We start from the raw sequence: 20,077 nt of genomic DNA, 5'->3' as shown, positions 1-20,077 counted from the left end.
CTTTGACTGAACCATTTTGACCACTGAAGAAGGCTCACAGGGTCAATACATATGTATATGTTAACATCAGTGCTTTTTTTCTAAAAAAAATGTTTAGGGGTACTCTCAGTTTGACTCAAGAAAATCACAATTTTATAGTTCAAATCGAAAAAATGGAAAAATTGCACAAAACGTACACAAATACACAAACTGGTCACCGCCATCGAGGATAGCAAGAAGACTGACCAATCACCGTGCTAGATTCCAACTACCAGAGCTCCAAGTGGCTTAGAGAAGACTTGTCTGCACCCTAACGATCACCGATTATGCCAGCAATCTCGGTGGCGTGTTCGATGCTCAAAGACGTTCCATTTTTTGTAAGATGAACAGAGCTCCTAGTGAGTTTAAATATAACTAAACATCTTTGTTGCCAACATACGCTACATAAAACTTAACAAATCACATAAATATCCATAATACGTTTGGAGTTGGTTTAGTGGGAATTCCAACAATTTAAAATTTTTACTTTCTCCCATTAGATTCAAAAAATATTTAGGGGTACGCGTACCTCTGTGTCCCCCCAGAAAAAAAGCACTGGTTAACATCATTGTGATTTTGTTGTGATTGGTGTGTACATGGAGTTTTTAATCTTATGAATCTGTGCACTGTACAATAAATTGTTTTACTTATTTCAATTTTTTTTGTTGCTCAACCTTTTGATTCCTGAACTGACTTAGTATGTGTTCAGGCTAGACATGGGCACGAACAGCATTACGAAAAGAAAAAACCCACGAACAGCCCAATCTGCTGTCTGCAAGCAAGCTGTTCGTGAGGCTTCATCCTAAACAAACAGGTTGTCTTTAAAAGCCTTGTCCGTTGCCTTCAGCAGGCATTTGGCAAGCCAGACAGTCTGGAGCCTGCTGCAATCAATCCCCTTGGCAACCAGAGGGAGGGACTGAACTCTGTCTAAACTCCTGGCTTTTCTTCTGACTTTAATCCTTCAAAGTACTTCCAGCAGAGAGTCCTGTTTTTGCCACTGTGAAGAGAAAATGACAACAAAGGGGGAGAGCCATGCATCATGCCTTTCCCGGGCTGCAATCTCTCTGAAACTGGGGGGGGGAGGGTCTTCAGAAGACAGTAAGGACTAAAGGGAGAGAGCCATGGATCATGCTTTTCCGGGGTGCAATCTCTCTGAAACTGGGGTGTCTTCAGAGGACAGTGGGGACTATATCCCCTGCAAATTTGGTGTCCCCCCCCTGCCGGCTGCCAGCTGATAGTTTAAAGGGATCTTTAAAGGGCCAGGTAAGTGCGTTTGAGGGGAGGGGGCTAATTGGGGGGTTTAGGGTGGGTGGGGGTGGTTCTGGCCCCCACGAACAATGAACATGTCCGGGAACAGTTCATGTTCATTCATGTTCATTGTTCGTGGATGACACCGAATGACAAACAGGGTGTTTGGGTTTTTTTTTCCATTCATGCCCATGTCTAGTTCAGGTACTTAGGAGAATGTTTGTGAGTGCACTGTAACCTCAACTGAGCTATTTTTCCCTTAGAGAAAAATATATAAAGAAATTAATGGCATTGGCTTCAATCCCATTGAACCATGACTGGAGTTCCACACACAGAATGCAGCTTCCCCTCACTTCCCACTAAATCATCTGTGTCTCTGATAAGCCCCTCCTGCCTTAGGAATGTGGCACAGTGAGTCTATGAGCCAAAACACACGAGAAGAAATACCTAGATTCAGCACGTGTACTCTTACCTCAAGGTTTGCCGGGATCTGTAGGCGTCTTGGAAGCTTAAAGTTTAGCATTTACAGAGCAGCAGGAAGGGAAATACATGCGCCTGTATTTCCCTTCCCCTTCCTGCTGCTCTGTAAATGCTAAACTTGTTCTCTTACCTCAAGGTTTGTTGGGAAGTGTAGGTGTCTTGGCAGCTTAAAGTTTAGCATTTACAGAGCAGCAGGAAGGGGAAGGGAAATACAGGCGCCTGTATTTCCCTTCCTGCTGCTCTGTAAATGCTAAACTTTAAGCTTCCAGGACGCCTACAGATCCCGGCAAACCTTGAGGTAAGAGAACACGTGCTGAATCTAGGTATTTCTTCTCGTGTGTTTTGGCTCTATATCATGAACGGAAAAAACAGTAAAACAATGCCCTCTGATAGGTTCCCACAAAGTTTGGATCCAAGAGATTTTATAATATATAACCCAAGAATTAATTAGCTAGCATCAGACAGGAGAAAGCAAAATATTTCTTAAAAACTCAAACATATTCTCTTAGCAGTGTAACATTTATGTGAATGATTCAATATTTACTGAACTGTACTTTTTCAGGTACATTCTACTTCATGGATTTTAAGGTACAGGTTTTTACATTCGGAACATGCAAATTACAAGACTCCAGAGAACTTAGCACTGCAAAATATCTGAAAAGATATCTGAAAATATTTTAGGCGTTTTATAAGGTTGTTAGTAGGAAGCTGCTCCCCCACTGCCAAGCCAAATATTAAGAGGAAAAAAATGTAAGACACCAGTGCACTCAAAGCCCTTAATATGCTGATATCCTGTATAAACATTAACATAATAGAAATAGAAAAATGTAATTACTTGCTATCATGCATTATAACATTTAAACACATAATCTTACTCCAATATGCTTTAATGGGATGAAACATAGTATACACACTAAAATGTGGATAGCATGCAACAGAGTAGTTTTCCAGGCTGATTGAAAGAAAAGACTAGAGGGGGGGGGGATCACAGCACAATGCATATCCAGCATATGTACCTGCTGTCATAATTCCAGTAAGGGCCAAACTACATGTTTGGGTTTTTAAAGAGTTCTAACTCAAGTTGTTTGTAAGCACACAGCAGCTGTGGGGAATGGCTTTTAAAAAATAAAGGAAAGCCCGAGTGGGCTTTAAATGCCATCATTTGGGGGGGGAGGGCTTGTGCCTCCCCCCCAAGCCATTTTCCCATGCCCAAACAGTGTTGAGGAAAGTTATTTCCTTGTTTATTTCTGTCCCACATGAACTATTCTGTGCATATGCAGTAGCAAAAACAGCAATAACTCCATTCCAGGGCTGTTTCAGTGTGAGAGAACAGCTGTGGGGGGGGGGGGGCGGCGGTCAGGAGCTCTCCCCCTCTTCCTGCCATGGCAGCATTCCAAGCTAGTTTGGACTCTCGTTTACTTTTTAAATGTCATTCCTCATAACTGCTGTGTGGCTGTGAGGAACCTGATTTGGGTCTGGGGAACCTGGACCCAGCTCTTTAAAAACACGAACACATAGTTCGTGTTTTACATCCAATGTAATTACATCCAATGTAAACAGTCACATTTGGACAGATGTTTCCTACACATGTTGTATAGATACAGAAATGGTCTTCTTGTTATACAAATCAGTTCTTCAAAATCTGAATAATCATATTTGGAAATGGATTCTGTCACTTCAACTGGTTCATTGTTTGCAAAATACAGTCTCCAGAGTTCCAAATACGGTCATGACTAGCCTTTTGGGGCTCCTTTGTCCTGGAATGTCATTCCCAGTTGGGAGTCAGGACTCCCTACCATCTTGCACAAGGTCACCCGGCTACAGACAAATGGTAGTTAGGGTAAGAATCAGATTGGGAGATTACTGCTTAAAAATGAATGACCCCCTGTTTTATAGGCATTCCAAAAATAATGACAGCACATCATGGAAAACAGGACAGCATACTGAATGCTCAGGAGGCAGTAAGACTGATTCATATATTATAATTTTTAGGTGTATACCATTTTTTTAATAAAGTGAAAATCTAAAAATACTGTGCACAAATGTATTTGGAAACATCAGAGAGCCAGGATTAGTTTTATCTCACTGTGGAACACTCACTCTGTAGCAAACCCAGTTTTTGCTACCACATAATGTATAGGAAACTTGCTGAAGGCAGTGCCTCCAGAACATACCTAGACTGTGATTTCAATGGTTCTCTAAGAAGAAATGAAGAATTGCTAATCTCAACCTTCCAAGCGCTAGTCAATGAAGTGCTACATCAAAATAAAAAGATGGCACAGGATTTGGTGATCCAGCTCCTGGCAAGATAGGAAGCTGGGATCATACAAACAGCAGTTTTCCACATTCTCATATTATTTTGAGAAACTCTTCAAATTTCAGACCTACATTTTGAAGTTTCCCTACAATTCAGAACAACAGGGAGCCCTATGAGAAATCACTGGGCAGAGGGTGCCCTCCGTGCATTAGAATACTACTGCTCAGCTCCAGGGCGAGATAGTTTTTGGCCTTGAACCCTAGGAGCCTGCAGCTGATTCACACATTACAATGTACACAGATTCGGTACTGGGGTCACCACATTGTGCAACAGTCAGATTTGAATTGTGGACATGGTGACTATTTTGAAACAGACTGCAGAGCATGTGGGAAAGGGACTTTATCTATCCCTTGTATTATCTGCCTGACCTGAAACAGTCCTAGGGGGTGCTAAATGGAACCTCCACATTTAGAGGCAGTAAACCTCTAAATACCCCACCTAGAAGGTAGCATCAAGGGAAGGTCTTGGTCTCTTTGCCCTGTTCTCAGACCTCAAGGGTAACTGGATGGCCAATGTGTTAAAACAGTCTGATATAGCAAAGTTCTTCTTTCATTCTTATGAGAGGAGTTATTTTTACCTCTCCTTCCTCATGATGAATTTTACAATTAGGAAGAGAAGCAATGTGGGGGGAATGCATGCTAAATTGTATGCATTTCTTAGTTCTCCTAATTTGATTCCCATTCCAGGATCTCATAAAATGTTAGGAGTGATTAATGCACTTCCATTTGTATTTCCATTGTCTACATCAATGGCATCAATGCTTTTATGTACTTATTCTTCATAGAAAAAAACTGAGTTCAACATGTTCAGCCAAGTGCTGACTGCTATCTGCACTGACCCATTACCATATATAGTAATAGAGGGAGGCCGTAATTTTTTTAATGGGAAGGCAACGCTGGTGTCAGTGCCATCATTCCACATGAGAATACAGGAACATAGCCATGTTAAAGTAGCTATTGCATAGATGCATTTAGACCAGTGAAGTTGAATTTATACATTGTATAAAAGGTTAAATGATATTTTGAGCTAACATTGCAGAATGCCCATGATCTATTATACTTGCTGCTGAAGCTAGCCAAACATTAGGTAAAATGGTTTAAGGATCAGCATCAGCACTGCTTCCAAAATTTATTACACAAGGGAAGAATCTGCAAGAACTTGTGGAGGACATCTCACCCCCATACACACTATTTCTCTTCCCTGAAAGCCCTCACGGATTCTCCTCTTTTTCATTTCTTTCCTTCCCAGCCACCTGTCAATCTACCCTTAAGACCCCTCTGTCTTCAATTTTCCCTCCTTTCCCCCTCCCCCCTCCCCGCCCGACAGCATCTCCCTGGGAAAACTCTGCTTGGTTCCAGCCTTGCTTTCCTCTGTTTTCTCCTCCCCATACCATTTCTTCTTTCCGTCCTCCTGGCAACTCCCATATCCTCATCTCTTCCTGTTTTCTCCTTCCTACCCACCAGCCAACCCACCTTTATCTGTCCCCCTTTTCAGCTATATTTATTTATAGGGGAGGGACAATATGAAATATTCTGTTTTCATCCCATCAGAAGCCTAGAAGGTTTGAACTGGTTCTTTGGAAACTGTAGTCTTATTCTGAATAAAGCCATGTTTTCTCTAGCATCCCAGCAGAGAGGTGCATGTAGCCCATTCTTTTCCTGTTGCAAATATTGTCCAGATATTTCCAGATGGGCTTGGTAAATCTCAGTTTGAACTAATACAGGCTTCATTGGGGAGGTCTTATCAGTAGCATCCTATAGTTCCTTTGCTTTAAGCACATAGTCGATTCTGATCAATAGTTCCATTAGATGGTGATACTGTGAAACAGATCTTCAAAGAACAAAAACTGGCTGAATTGCACTGATGGCAACTTGCTCCAACAAGCTTCCATCGCTAGCTGGAGAGGGAAGAAGGGTGATTACTCCTGATTTCCCCTTTTCTCTGCAATCCCTGGTGTCATAGAGTACCATTATTCATGATGACTTCTAGGTCCCTGGGATCACAGGGGAATGCTGGAGAAAATCTACCTCCACAACTGTATGAATCCCACCCTAGGTGTTTTTTCACTTTTTCTTTTTCACCACCGTTGCCCTTTTCCTAAGGGAGGGGGAAAGTGCCACAGTCTTCTTCCAAAGAGCTGTGAGTGGCTTAAATGTGGTTACCAGGCAATGACCTATCCAGGCAGCATGCAAGGCATAGCTTCGAACAGAACTATGACAAGTGTTTGCCACCCATTTTCTAAATGAAAATATGCCAGACTCATGTTTGACCACTTGCGAATGACACTGTAACAACCTGTTCTCTTCTCGAATCAGTTTTTCAGGACACAGTGTGTTGAATTATAGACTTATACTATAAAATCACAAACATTTAGGAAATGTTACTGCCAACATGGAACATTTCCACACAACACAATGACATTCAACCATGAGCCTGCTGACAGAGTCCACTTAAAAAAAATTACAAAATATCAATAAAACTTTGGGCAAAACAACTGTATTCAAATATTGCAAAGAAAGTATTATTTAAAAAACATAGTACAGAAAGGTAATGAAAGACTATGGCTCTTATCTAACGGGGTCGGAACACAGCAGCTGGAGCTACACACTCAAACCCTTTAAAGGAAGCTATAATTGTGCTGTTTGTTTGTGAGACAGCAAGAATGAATCCTGCTTCCCCCTCCCTGAAAGAAGGCTGATAAACAAGGTCACAGAAGTAAATTAAAGATCTATTTTATTGCAACCAGTGTAGTCTTCAAATCATATCTCTGAAAAAAGGAAAGTCATGTTTTCAGTGTTCTGACTGAATCATACTACATCTTTTGCCATTCACGAATTGGGTAAGAATGGCAAGTAAATAATTATCTGTACTTGATATTAACAATTGTTCTTCATGATGTTAACAATCAAGTGAAAACAGAGTGGTGGTACCATAGAGATGAACAAATTTGTTGTAACATGAATTTTTGTGAGCAAGTGACAAACTCACTTAGTCAGCTGCAAAAACCATAAAGTCGTAAAACTATCTCAATTAATACTGAATGTTGTTATCAGCATACTGAGGACTTTTGCAAACTAATGACATTAGCTTGAACTTCAAAAGAAAGTGAAAACTAGAGGAAAACAGAGAGACAGAGAGAGGAGTGAAGAAGCCAAAAGCTGCTATAAGCAACATCAGCACACATTAAGCATGACACCTATGGATACAGGAGCAAAAAAAAAATGTATACACATATCAAAGCAGATATGAACAATACAGGCAGCTAAGACTCATATGGGAAAACTAACAAACGGATACAGACCACCAGCACAGATGACAAGAAATTGAGAAGTCTTTATTTGATACCTTTCTTGTTCTGGTGAATGCAAACTAGTATCAGGTCTCAAGCAGTTGGTACTAGCACTCCTAGCCCTGTCAAGTGAGGGCTGCAGTTCACTAGTGCCAGTGCATTGCATCCAATGGAAGAAGGAAGAAGAAAAACAAAAAGAAAAAACAAAGAAAGGAATACCATGTTAGATATCAAATCATAAGGTAATGTCCTCTTTACATAAGATGTCAAGTCACAATGGTCTAATAAAGATATAATGGAAGGAACTGGCTGAATGAATAATGCTAAGATTTATTTAAAAATAAATTAAAAGAAAAAGTTGGAATTTGTATAAAAGGAACAAAGGCTGCAATCTAGAGTCCAGCAGGGCCATTCCATTGGCTTTAATAGGCAAGATTGCACCACATCTGTGTGAAATGAAACTGGCCCATACTGACATGAAAAAGTGGAAAAATACAAAACACAATATTACTATTAAACTCCAGTTAATCTGAGAGGTACTACCACAGGGGGAATAAGATGGAATACAAGTAACTTGAAATGAAAATACCTAACAATGAAATTAATCAGCTGAACTAAACTAACAAGCATAGGAAAGGACACTTTGAAACCTTACCTAACCCATAATAGTTCATCTGCAAATCTTGGTATTCGCGAGTTAAGGGAATTATGAAGAAGTGAGATATCCTGACTAAGCACTGATTTGGCCTTAATAAATGCAGGCAGAGTTGAGCTTAACAAAGGAAAATGATTCATAAAAGAAAGAAAACGTAAGTTTCACATAAAACATATACTATAATGTAAAAAATAAATAAATTAAAAATCTGTAACATTGTCAGGTCTAACATTGATATTTCAGTGACTTTTAAGTATCAGGCATTCAGGACTCAAATGGGAATGATTTATAGTACAATACTAATCAGAGATACTTTTCTAAGTTTACTGAATGGATTTGGAATGGTGTTACTCAGTTTAGGACTGCATTGCTAGATTCCTTTTATTTCTGAGGTAGAAAATGAAACATTTGCTTTGAGCTGGCAATGGTATTATGATGGTGGAGTTACAGTATGATCAACAAATTTATGTTATTTTGCTTTAAATAATTTTATTTTATCATATAAGAAAATAAGAAACTATGGATGCAATTCTAGGAACAATTTCCTGTGAGTCAGCTCCGTTGAATAAATGGGACCTGATGCTTCTTTACAAGAATCATCTGTACTATTTTATTTTCCTGGAATGTATATTAATAATTTTTCCAAGAACAGTTTTCTTACCTGTAAATATTCCAGTAAGTGCCATTCTCTAATAAAGGCATCTTGGGTGGTAATGTTTTATAGTGCTTAACAGAATTTCTTGAGTGTGGCAGAAAAGAAAAAGACCCATGCGAGAAACAAAAATATACAAGTACTGATGAAGCAATGTTTAATTAAATTTCAGTTATGTTTAAGTTATATTATAGTAAACTCATTCAAATTTAATTTTATCAAGCATTTGCTGTATTATTAGCAGAATCACTTTGTAATATGTTAGTTCTAAAACTGACAATAGTGGTTATTTCTCCCATTATCGGTAAGGTATTGCTTTAGCCTGTTGTAAAGTCAGTCTCTTGCAATTAGAAATTATTTTGTTAACGTGTTATGCCTTGGGTGGGATCAAAAGAGCCACTTTAGGCAAATCAGGGGAACCTCCCTCTTTTTTTGAATATTGTACCCTATTGTAACCTAACAGCTTTTGAATGTCTCTTCAGTTTAAACAATGATTTGGCATAAAATAGTATGTGAGTGGGGGGGAGGGTCCTGTTCAAGAAACACAAACCCTTCAGTGGGTGGAATTAGGCATGCAGTTCTTTGGATCCCATCCTCTGATTCCAAGAGAGATTATGTGCCATTTAACAACGCAAAATCTTTTTGGGGAAAAGTTTAGGATTTCAAAGACTTCAGTGAATTGAAACTGCACTTTGAAACTTGGTGCCCCACTTCAAAGCCCCATGCAAGCTTTAATATACATGCAGTGTTTTAATCTCACAAGGGAGAACTTCATGGGTTGGATCATATCAGCTTTTCTGCTGGGGAAAGAGGGACAAAGGCCCCCTTTTGACTACCAAAAAGGCCACGCCAAGGATCACAGACCCAGGTGGGCAAAAGGGTTATGCGACAGGATTTGTAGTGAACTGAGAGGTTTGCAGTGAGGAGTGAAATCAGGTAGGATCTAACCCATATTTTCATCTACTTGCTTTCTCAATTGAAACACTTTATTTACCACGAAGCCCTCTATATGCATTGTAATGTAATCTCAATGCCCCGAAAGGACAAATGAATAAGGGCATGGGACTTAGCACCTAGAATGGCCAGTACATATAAAACAAAATGTTAAAATATAGTTTTTAAAAATATAATAAGCACAAAAGCACAAAATAAATGAATGATACTGCCATACAGTGAAAGGCCTTATGTAATGTTGCTTAAATTACTTGTTTTCAATCTATATGGATGTTCCAGTTCTAGGAGTTAAACTCTTCTACAACAGAACTCTGTTTATCTAGACCCAGTAGGAGAGGTGAATATAAGGACCACTGCTTTAGGATCCACTGTAACACTACCTACTGAAGCTAATATATAAAGAAATCTTTCAAAAATTAAAGAATATCTAGGTCATAGCCTTTTACTTGCAATACTGCTTATGTAGGAAGGAATACTACTGAAAAGAACTAAAGGAAACAAAATGGCTTGTAAAGTAAAATTTAAAAAAAAAACATACACCAGAACTACCCATAAGCAATCTTGGTTACTAAATGCCTGTATTTACCTGGTGGTATGTAGGCACTCTGCACTTCTTCCTCGTTTTGCCCTGGGCAGCATAAGAAGCTCACTGCACAGACAGGATGGATGATGAATAACAGATATAAATATGAAGCATTAAATGGCATGAATTATGCCATGGTATGCCAATGAAAACATAAAATAAACCAGAAAGCTTGAACTGAGATAGTTACCTTGATAGGAAAAGGCAGACATATTAGAATATACCCTTCTTTAAATAAAAGGTACTTTTAATTATCTTGGTGATATCTTTAAAGTAAAGGCTACAATAATGTGCAGAGTTAGGGTGGTTAAATCCCACTTGTTACAACTTGTTTTAAGCAGCCTAGTGCTATACAAAATTATATCTGGTACCTTTAGCATTAGCGGTGGTCTTCAGATTTTTTATTTCTCAATACACAATTGGAAGTGTATACAGAAAACAAAACTATACAGAAAACAGTTGTGACCAAAATTAAATGCTAATTAAAATAAAAGAATCTTTCTGTTCTTATCCAGAGAACTGTGGAAATTTAAAGATTGCTAACAATTTGACACAATTTATGTGTTATGTATTCTAATCAACTTTTGATCTGTTTGTGGGAAATACACTGGTGAATAAAATATCTGAATAAAAGGTTTTTTTCTTTTTTTAAAAGGAATAATAGATTTTCAAAACCTCCTTTCGATATGTTTTGCCATTGCAGTTCAGACCTATGTTTCTTCACTGGAACGAGTCATAGATGACAGGAACCAGTGACTCAACAAAGAGAAGATTTGCTGTCTAATGTGTGATAACTAGGACTCTAACAAACCAAAAAAACTGGTATGTACATGCATCTGCCTCAACAGAAATCACAAATATACATTTCCATGGTTCCCAAAGTAAAGCTTGCAAATTGTCCATGAAGATGTGCCATTTCAAAATAATCAAATAATTATATGAAATACTATGGGAACAGAGAGAAAGAAAGGTTTAAATATTATCTAAAGTGGTAACATGGGTTATCTGTGTGCACTATCATAATATCAGGAAAGCATACTTTTCACATTATCAGTAACATCTCAAGGAACAATTCTATGATTAATTCACATAGCTATCTGTTGGAGTGTAGATTAGAGCCCCACTGATATTAATAGGAGTCTGATGGTACTTTCTTCACAAAATTGGGCCTAAAACTCCATATGTTAAGCTCAGAAATAGGCTGGGAAAAAGTAACTTCAAGGGGGTCCAATGTAAGTTTCTTAATATCAATGAAAATGAAATAGCAGTGCTATTTGCTAATTTCACCCATAAAGGGGAAAGAGATAACAGCTTATATATCCCCCAAGAAACTTCTTGCCATAGAATATCTACAATATCCTCCAGTGGTCTACACAACTGGAACAGGCAGGATCCAGAAGAGTGAAGAACCTTTTCAACTGGACCACTTTCTGTCATCTTGTCCAGCCACTAAGTGGCTGAAAGAGGTGAATGAGAAGGCACAAACTCTGGTTTAGAAGGCATGATTAGGGTTGTTTATGATTATGGGCACCACTAAGTGTCAATGTGAACATGGAACAAGGAGGATTTTTGGCACGTGCATGTGTGGGATGGTAATGATAGAATAACTCTGAATGTGAGAGTAGAAAGTTGAGGTATATATAAGGAGTCTGGGAAGATTAGGAATACTGGGTGATGGAGCCTCCATTTTCTATGAGATTAATTTATGAATGTGCCACCAAATGCCATATCTAGACCAAAGAGTTTTAAAGACAGTCTCTAACCATCACAGTAGAAAATGAAAGGAAGAGTTGTGTACTACATTGTACAGCAACAAGAAGATACAGCTAGCATAGGATGGCCCAGTATTCCAGTTGGGTGCTGATAACAGCTGTTGCATTATTTTGCTTACAGAAAAGTGTGGCCCTTTAATATCAATAACAGCATATTTCTCCCAATCAAATATAGTTATTTAAATATACTGATAGCCATGGTAATATATGCAACAGGATCAAAATTATTTTTCCAAACTCTAAACTATAAAAAGAAACATATAGCTAAACAAAGAAAAAACCATCCCTGCCCTCCCCCTCGCATCCTATGCTACTCAATAGATTTGCACTACTATATTCACTTCTTATACACATACTGGATTGAAGGATGATGTATTATATAAACTCAAATTGTTTTGGGTACAATATACAAAAAAAATATTATGGAGTATATTCCAACACCAGCCTAAACAATGCAGGTATTTTACTATAGATTCACACACTCAACATACCTTTCTTGATCTGACAAATATAGACTATCCATATCTCTTGACCTGCGGTCAATCGGGCTTCGGGAGGCATCATGGTGTCTAGTTGGAGAACGCGATCTTCTCATTTGATGAATTTCATCTAAACTCCTGAAAGTGTTTATAGAATCACAAAGATGCAAGTCAGTGCTTTCTTTTCTTGGATACTGCTGTTTAATTAAGGTTCCTCAGACATTTAACAAACACTCAGGGCAGATGATTTAGATATAAGGGTATTTCCCCCCTCTAGAGGGATATCCAAAAAGACTGCAAAGCCCATTCTGGTCAAAACAATTGTACTGATAAATCATTCGGGCAGCTAAGTAACTCCCCCAAGACGATGGTTTCTATTGTTACATTGAAAGCATCACAAAAGGTTGCTTTAAGTTGCACTTATGCAAATTAAAAGTCTTATTACACCTGTGACAAAAGTCGAGTCTGAGCTCACTTCTTCAGATGCTATGAAAAGGAAATCATATTCCACATTTTTATAGGAAAAATTACCAAAGGGGAGGGATGGGGAAGGAACATGTCATGGACAGAGACAGGCTTGGTGTGAACCTCAGCACACATTTTCCCCGTGTGACTCTCTGTATAAGGAAGTAGAATGGATTAGGTTGTTGCACATAATTGATGATGAGAGAGATTCCAGCCATTCTCTCATAAATTATAAATAAGCATGTGTAATCAAGTAGGATAAACAATAAATTAAGGATGAAGCATAAAAAATTAACTGACATCAGTAAAGGGTTACGTATAGTATGTTACAACATAATAAGAAAAGCCCATTGAAGTTTGTAAAAAGTGCCCCCTCTTGAGCTACTAGAAATCACAGGGAGTAAAGATGGCCCAGGGAAACCTGATTTAGTCAGAGCTCAGAAACTAAGTAGGGTCAGCCCTGGTTAGTACTTGGATGGGAGATCACCAAGGAAGACCATGGTCTCTATGAGAGGGGCAATAGTAAATCCTGTGTTAGTCTCTTGCCTTGAAAACTCCAGTAGAGGTCGCCATAAACTGGTTGAGATTTGACAGTACTTTAACCACACAGGATGAGAAGTAGGGGTGTGTGATCCAGCATTTATATACCAGTTAATTAGCTAGAGTTATGCCGATCCAGCAAAACCCGGCTATGTTGAGGATTCAGGATCAGATTCAGGGAGCCAAATGTAATGGCCTGGATTAAAGTTTATTTGGTTTAGCCCAGCAAACACTGCAGGCTGGCATTTTTCCCCTTTCCAGATGTGTGTGGGGGGGAGGAAAGAATATCTCCTTCACCCGTGCCTTCATGGCTCCCCATGCTCCTGGCTGTCTCCCAGCATCTATGCCTTCTGTCTCCTGCCCCCTGCTGGTCTCATGTCTCCACCCCCACCTGAGCTCCAAAAGAGCTTCAAACCACCACTGGCTGCCTTTTACACTCCACAGCTGGTCTGGCGAGCCTCACCCTGCTTTGGCTTCAGTTTGGGATTCTCTGGTTTGATTTCAGGAATTCTCTGGTTTGACACTGGTTCCCTTCCTGTAGTTTGGTTCTGTTGGGCTTTCTTGGTTCAGCTTGCACTGGGAGTGTGTATATATATATATATATATATATATATATATATATATATATATATATATATACACACACACACACAGAGAACATATATTGCTGCACACTCTTAATGAGAAGTAGCATTTAATTACTTAATGAGTTCTAATTCCTCACTTTGTGTGACATATTCCCTTTGAAGTTTTTTTCTGGGGGAAAGGGGTAGATCAGTGACTTTCAGATCTGCAAAATATGCCTAGGAAGATTAAAATGTTCCCCACTGTTTTCTGAATATTGCTATGCTAATGCCAGCCTTAAATGCTAAAGAAAAGAGAAAATTATAATTACTTTTCAGAACCTGTCAATTAGAATGTGGAAATAATGGCCGTCATCACACGGCCCCTTATTTCATCAGTGTTGCGCTAGAAATCGTTTCCTCTGTTATCGTTATCAGAACAGATTCTCCCATCTTTTGATGACTGCTTACGCTTCCAGTTGGTCACATTAACAGGGAAAAGCACAATTTGATGGGCAGTCAAAGTGTTTCTGGAAACAGGACCAAAAAATCCCACTCCCCTTAAAAAAAATTTTTCCCCGCATATTTGCGCTATATTGCACTTCCGTTATACCAGTGTTGTGCTGGGCCAACATTGATATATAAGGGGGGCCAAGACGGGCAGCAAAGCAGAGAATCCACGGCTACTTGGCACTAAAATTTTAGAGGAAATGTCAGTGTACTCAATCGGTATACACTGCTTCAGTTGTTCTTGCATGACGGAATATCGTAATGGTGCTATAAGGCTTACCTTTAAAAAAATTACTTTGAGGCTTAATTGCGGGTCGCGCTGGGGCTTGTGGGAGTGTGGGGTGGGAGAATCAGCATTAGGTGGGACAGATGATCGGGGAAGTGAGCGCTTTGGCGTTGCAAAGCATTCACAGTCGATCCAGGACATTCACATGGAAGCAGATGAGGATGACAAAGAGTTACAAAGCATGATTTGGGGAGAATGGCGAAATCGCAACAGAACCAGAATAAGGTGAGCATTCAGTGGGAGATGACGCTAGTTTGGTGCTAAATTATGGCTGTGTGACGATGGCCAATATCGTCTTCCCTTCAGACAGTTTAGGGTGATGCAATTTCCCTCTTAAGGGTGAGGTGAGAGATAGCTCAGCCAGTTACCCTGATATCTAGGGTGATTTGAACCTGCCTTGCCCTAAGTCTAACACCCACTACATTACAGAGGCTCTCAGTGCATTCGTGCATACTCAGAAAATATTGTATCTATGGTCAGTGTATCCCCCTTGATTTTCACAATGGCACAGATCATTTGTGTGAAACATTTATGATGTATATCATCAACATGATCACAGGCAACAAACAAGCAGGAGAAAAGGCAAACGCTGTGATAATGATGTTAACTATTTCAAAAGCATTTGCATACAAAAACAAGGATCTAAATCCTGTAGCTCGCAAATATTATTTTTTAAGCAGAGTTCGGTGATGGAGGCTACCTACAGGTTCCCTGGCTTATGGCCCATTTGTGGTTGCAATGGGAGAAGTTGAGCAAAGGGGGACCTTCCCCATACGTGTACCTGCAGGCTGCAAGAACCTTTGTGCCTTGTACAGGCTTGTGTAGCAGTGGTTCCAAGTCAGCCATTCACAGGTCACAGGGGAGGGCTTTCCAGGAGGATCAGAAAAAAGAATTCTCACTCTGGTCTGCCCTGCCTCCCTATAAAGAGTCCCCGCTGCAGAACATGTGGTCATTTGGCATGGAGGCTACTTACAAAAAGTAATTCCTTTGCAGTCACTTCTTTGATTTGTACTGGAAGGGCTGCATTTCTGTGGTGAGCTGTATATTTGGAGGACCTGTCAGCCTAATCTTATCCCGCTACCACAAACATGGACATGCACTTGTTAGCAGATTGCAGAGACCCCATATTGATTTGCACTCAAAAGACAGCTAGTCTAAAATATTAAAGCCATTACTGGTTTAAGGCATACTTTATTCAGGAGCTGTCTAAAATCTAAAAGCCTATAGGCTGTTGAAATTTTCTATTACATGTAATATCTTTCTGTAACACTAAAACAGGAGACATTTAACAACTAGATTAAGACATATTAAGTGCTTCTCAAATAAATACAATTAGTGGAAAGAACATAAAAAGCAAACAAGTATTAGATAAAAACCATTTGATCCAACATAATTTTTATAATTAAAATTCAAACTACAAAACTAACCAAGAGATATCAGAACTTTAGCACAAATTTTCAAAGTTTCTGATATACACTTAGCAACAGCTGTCTATGACCCTTTAGTTTTTACCACAATCTGCAGAATGAATGGGAAAGTTAGCCAGGTCAGGAGCTAGGATAGAGGATCTTGACATGGCATAGAGCTTGCAAAAAAGTGGGTGATACTTTCTATTATCTAGGCTCCACATAGGCACTCCACATAAGCACTCTTTCTGCTCCCAAGGAATTGCCACAAATGAAGTAAATTAAAGCGTGCCAATGAGAATATAACCACAACTTGTTATAAAACACACACACAAAGGGGATAAGGGGCTGAAAATGAATAGCGTTCCATGAAACTAGCTTGCTTTCCTAAAAGAAATAGATAGGCAGCAACATTTGTTGTGCAAATCTTTAGGTGATTTATGACCTACTGGCTGAGTTAATCAGGTCTTATATCTGAGTTAATCGGTTCCTGGTTATAGTAAGTACACATCTCAACCTCTTCTTTCAGTATCTCTTGTCAAGAAACTGGCTTCTTTTATCCTGTTTCTTGGCATTCAAAACTTTAGTTCAGGCTTTTGGGCCTAGTAAGGCCACAGAAGAGAAACTTCTGGAAACTTACTGCAACTTTGAGCTAGCTGTACCCAGAGAGATAAACCTAGAGATCATGTGACTCATAGCACCCAGGTTCAGATGTGATCATGGAGATCAGATGCCTTAAAGGCCAGGAACAGGAGAGAGGCTCTTCCCTGGCATTCCATCTTATTCGTTCTTAAAACACTGGTGGGGGCAAATTGCACTGATCGGGAACATGTTTCAGCAATCCCTGCTTGGTTCTGTAGGATTATGCCATGTTGGAGGTGAAGGTAAAGAAGGGTCTTCAGTTTGTTCTTTGCTTCCAAGTCATATTGAGCTCTTGAACTGGCAACAAGTTTAGGTGTCAGCTATAAGCCAGTTTGTTCCTGAACCTTTCAGACCTTCACTTACAAGGGCCAAAGTTCTGTTTGGACTTTTGGGGTTTGACCTAACAAGGTAACATCTTGGTTAGTTAACCAACGCCTGTAAAGCATTTTAGAGTAGGTATTTGGATTGTATCAATTTCTTTCCTGTCTTGCACAGTTTCTATATTTGTAATTTTTTACACAATTCTTAATAAACTTTATTAATCATACTTTTGTGGTGTTATCGGGTTTGGGAGCTTCAGTATGAATCCAGTATCTTAGCCTGACTGACCTCAGCTACCAAGTAACTGTTTTGTGGAATTCTGTCTTCAGGCATCTTCCTTGCAGGGCTGACTTCTTGATTATCACCTGGATAGGCCGGAGATTTTGTTCCTTGGCCTTTAGGCTTAGGGTTATTTAGAAGGAACTAGTGGCAACTTGTTACCTTGGGTGGCAAGGGCTCTTGCCCCCAGAAGTATGTTTTGTTCTTTGACCCTCTTCCCAAGCCCCTTGAGGACTTGAGGAACCTGTGACATTGTCTACTCCAGAAAAACTGGAAAAATTACTCTCTTCCCTACTCTTGTCTATCCCTCTCCCTCTTTTGCTTCCTATCTTTCTTCTCAGATTCTTATTCCATCCTCCTTATTCTGCAATCTGGGACATGAACCAAACCACCCAGTTTCCCTCCTTTCTAAATAAACATCTCTGAAAAATACTCAATGACTTCTCTCTTCAGCATGTCATCTTCTTCTCTGTCCTACTTTTCCAATTTTTTTAACTATAACCACAAGATAAATCTAAGGAACATAGACTGTTCTCTGTCCTGCCATGTGAAGGATTTCCATTGCACCATGATGGGTTGCTCTGTATGTGAAATATTCATTTATTCCTTGGTATAATACTAATCACCTCAGATTTATGTCATAGAAGAACAACTGTTCAGTCTGTTCGCAAATCCTCAAGAAATTCACTAAGTAAAATGCAACACTAAATACTTACTTTGTATGCTAAGTTGCTTTAGATAAATGGCATCTGCCATGACATGCAGGCTTCCCAAAAGTAGCATCATCTTCATACATTTGTATTCAAAACAGATATAATAAATCCAAAGTCAAGCACTTGTAACAGTAAATAGATTGACATCCTTCTACATCCATTAAAATCCATGAACCTAGAAGGACATATCCCTGCTTAGGACGGCATTCTGTTGCTTGATTTTAATGGGAAAGTGTTAAGCGCATGCTTAATATTCCCACTAATTCCAGTGGGGTTTGAAAGTGCACTATGTGTTTCAATGATAAAAGCAGCTACATGGTGAAGCCTACCTCTGTAATGGCACATTTGGTAAACGAGAACGGGTCCTGCCCTGATCGTCACCACGATGAGGAGATACAGATCGTGAACGATGATGTGTTGTTCTTTGCTGTTCTGGCACAGTTAACGTTGTAGATTTACTTTCTCTAGTGCCAGACCTATAGCCTACTGGCAAGAGTACAACAAAATGAAGTTAGTGATTTCCAGAAATGGCAAACTGTTCATATTTGGACTAATTTTCTAAGAAAGTATCTTTCATTGATTACAAGATTTTTAGGAAGTTATCTAACTAGTGAAAATTCCAAAATATCATGCAGCAAGGGCTAACAATCAGCATTATCTTAAATGTAATGCAAATATAAACGGGTGGGGGTGAAGAGAAGTACAAACATTCAAAAACAGGAAATTTACGTGCAAGACCGCAACATTTCCAAAGACAAAAAAGTGAATAGGGGCAATTATAATATCTAAAGAATTAGATATTATATGCCACAAGAGTCACTTTTTCAACTCTTCTGTATTTTTAAATGAAATCTGAGGCTGCAACACTGAAACAATGTTATTGTGAACATTCTTGTAACCAATGGGATTGAGAATCAATTGCTTTAGGATTGAAGCCTGTGTTTCAGTTTCATTTAAATTAACTGCTGACATGTATGGGATAGAGATTTGATTCAGTATGGCTGTATTATAAAACTATTCACAGAATTTGTTCTACTAAACACAAACATATCATTACAAACAGTTGTTAGCCAGAGAGCCCTATCACCACAGAACAAAGTCGGATGGGTAGAAAGAACCAAGTCAAAGAGCAACATACCAAAACATCATCAAGACAACAAATTCTTTGCATAAGCTACGCACTTCAGTTACTTTCCATTTTATCTGTAGGACCCTTACCACCACCCCACCACCCATGTTTTAATTCTGGAAACATTTCAACATTCTGTTTCTCATAAGAAAACTGTCCATGCAAATGATGTATTGATAAGCCACTGAACTGCATAGAAAATCTTCCAGAAGGAGGCAAAAAAAACACTAGCAGTCTCCCACCAATAAGAGGAATATTAAATGAAGTCTTGAGGACATATATGCTTGAATGCCTCAGACCAGGTAATACCATGAGCAAGCAGTGGATTGAATCTCTAAATCAGTCCCGTTTCAAATAAGGAATAGCTAAGTGGATTGAATGTCAATAATCCTTAGAATTTTTTGAATTCCACAGCAGGGAACAAGGGAACCATTCTCACAATGTATACATCCCAAGCGTACTGCATGCATTTCTCTCATAAATACTTCATGGCTGCTTTGTGGAATGGAAGATGGACTGTGGCATGTGTAGAAAAGTTGCTTAGAATGACAAAGGGAAGGGATTCTTTTACTGTTTTAATTACTTTGATATTAAACTGAATTCTTATCCTAGAGGTAGCCAAATCTTTTCATACAGTACATAACAAGCACAGGAAGTTTACAAGTACACTGCTTCTTTAAAACTGTGTTGCAGCTGAGGATATTAATACTTCCAGGGATACAGAGAAAAATTCAGGTAAGGCAGATAACAAAACACAAATAATGTCATTTAGGTTC

The 20,077-nt window shown here is 39.1% G+C and overlaps 1 protein-coding gene across 4 annotated transcripts in view; it reads right to left on the bottom strand.

The window, feature by feature from the left end:
* Window positions 1-20,077, bottom strand: part of RIMS1 (regulating synaptic membrane exocytosis 1) — a 432,846-nt gene that overhangs the window by 131,386 nt on the left and 281,383 nt on the right. For 2 of the 4 annotated variants that reach the window (XM_054998175.1, XM_054998012.1), the window contains 6 exons: window positions 18,502-18,658; window positions 12,460-12,585; window positions 10,200-10,262; window positions 8,669-8,746; window positions 8,008-8,124; window positions 7,409-7,498 (listed from right to left, as the gene is read on the bottom strand). In XM_054998175.1, coding sequence (XP_054854150.1) covers window positions 7,409-7,498; window positions 8,008-8,124; window positions 8,669-8,746; window positions 10,200-10,262; window positions 12,460-12,585; window positions 18,502-18,658 — 631 coding nt within the window. The remainder of the gene's footprint in view (window positions 1-7,408; window positions 7,499-8,007; window positions 8,125-8,668; window positions 8,747-10,199; window positions 10,263-12,459; window positions 12,586-18,501; window positions 18,659-20,077) is intronic. The other 2 variants (XM_054998089.1, XM_054998257.1) reach the window with 2 other exon arrangements.

The sequence above is a fragment of the Eublepharis macularius genome, chromosome 1 (genome assembly GCF_028583425.1).
Source record: "Eublepharis macularius isolate TG4126 chromosome 1, MPM_Emac_v1.0, whole genome shotgun sequence".
NCBI classification, from domain to species: domain Eukaryota; kingdom Metazoa; phylum Chordata; class Lepidosauria; order Squamata; family Eublepharidae; genus Eublepharis; species Eublepharis macularius.
This window is presented reverse-complemented; position numbering and strand designations above follow the sequence as displayed.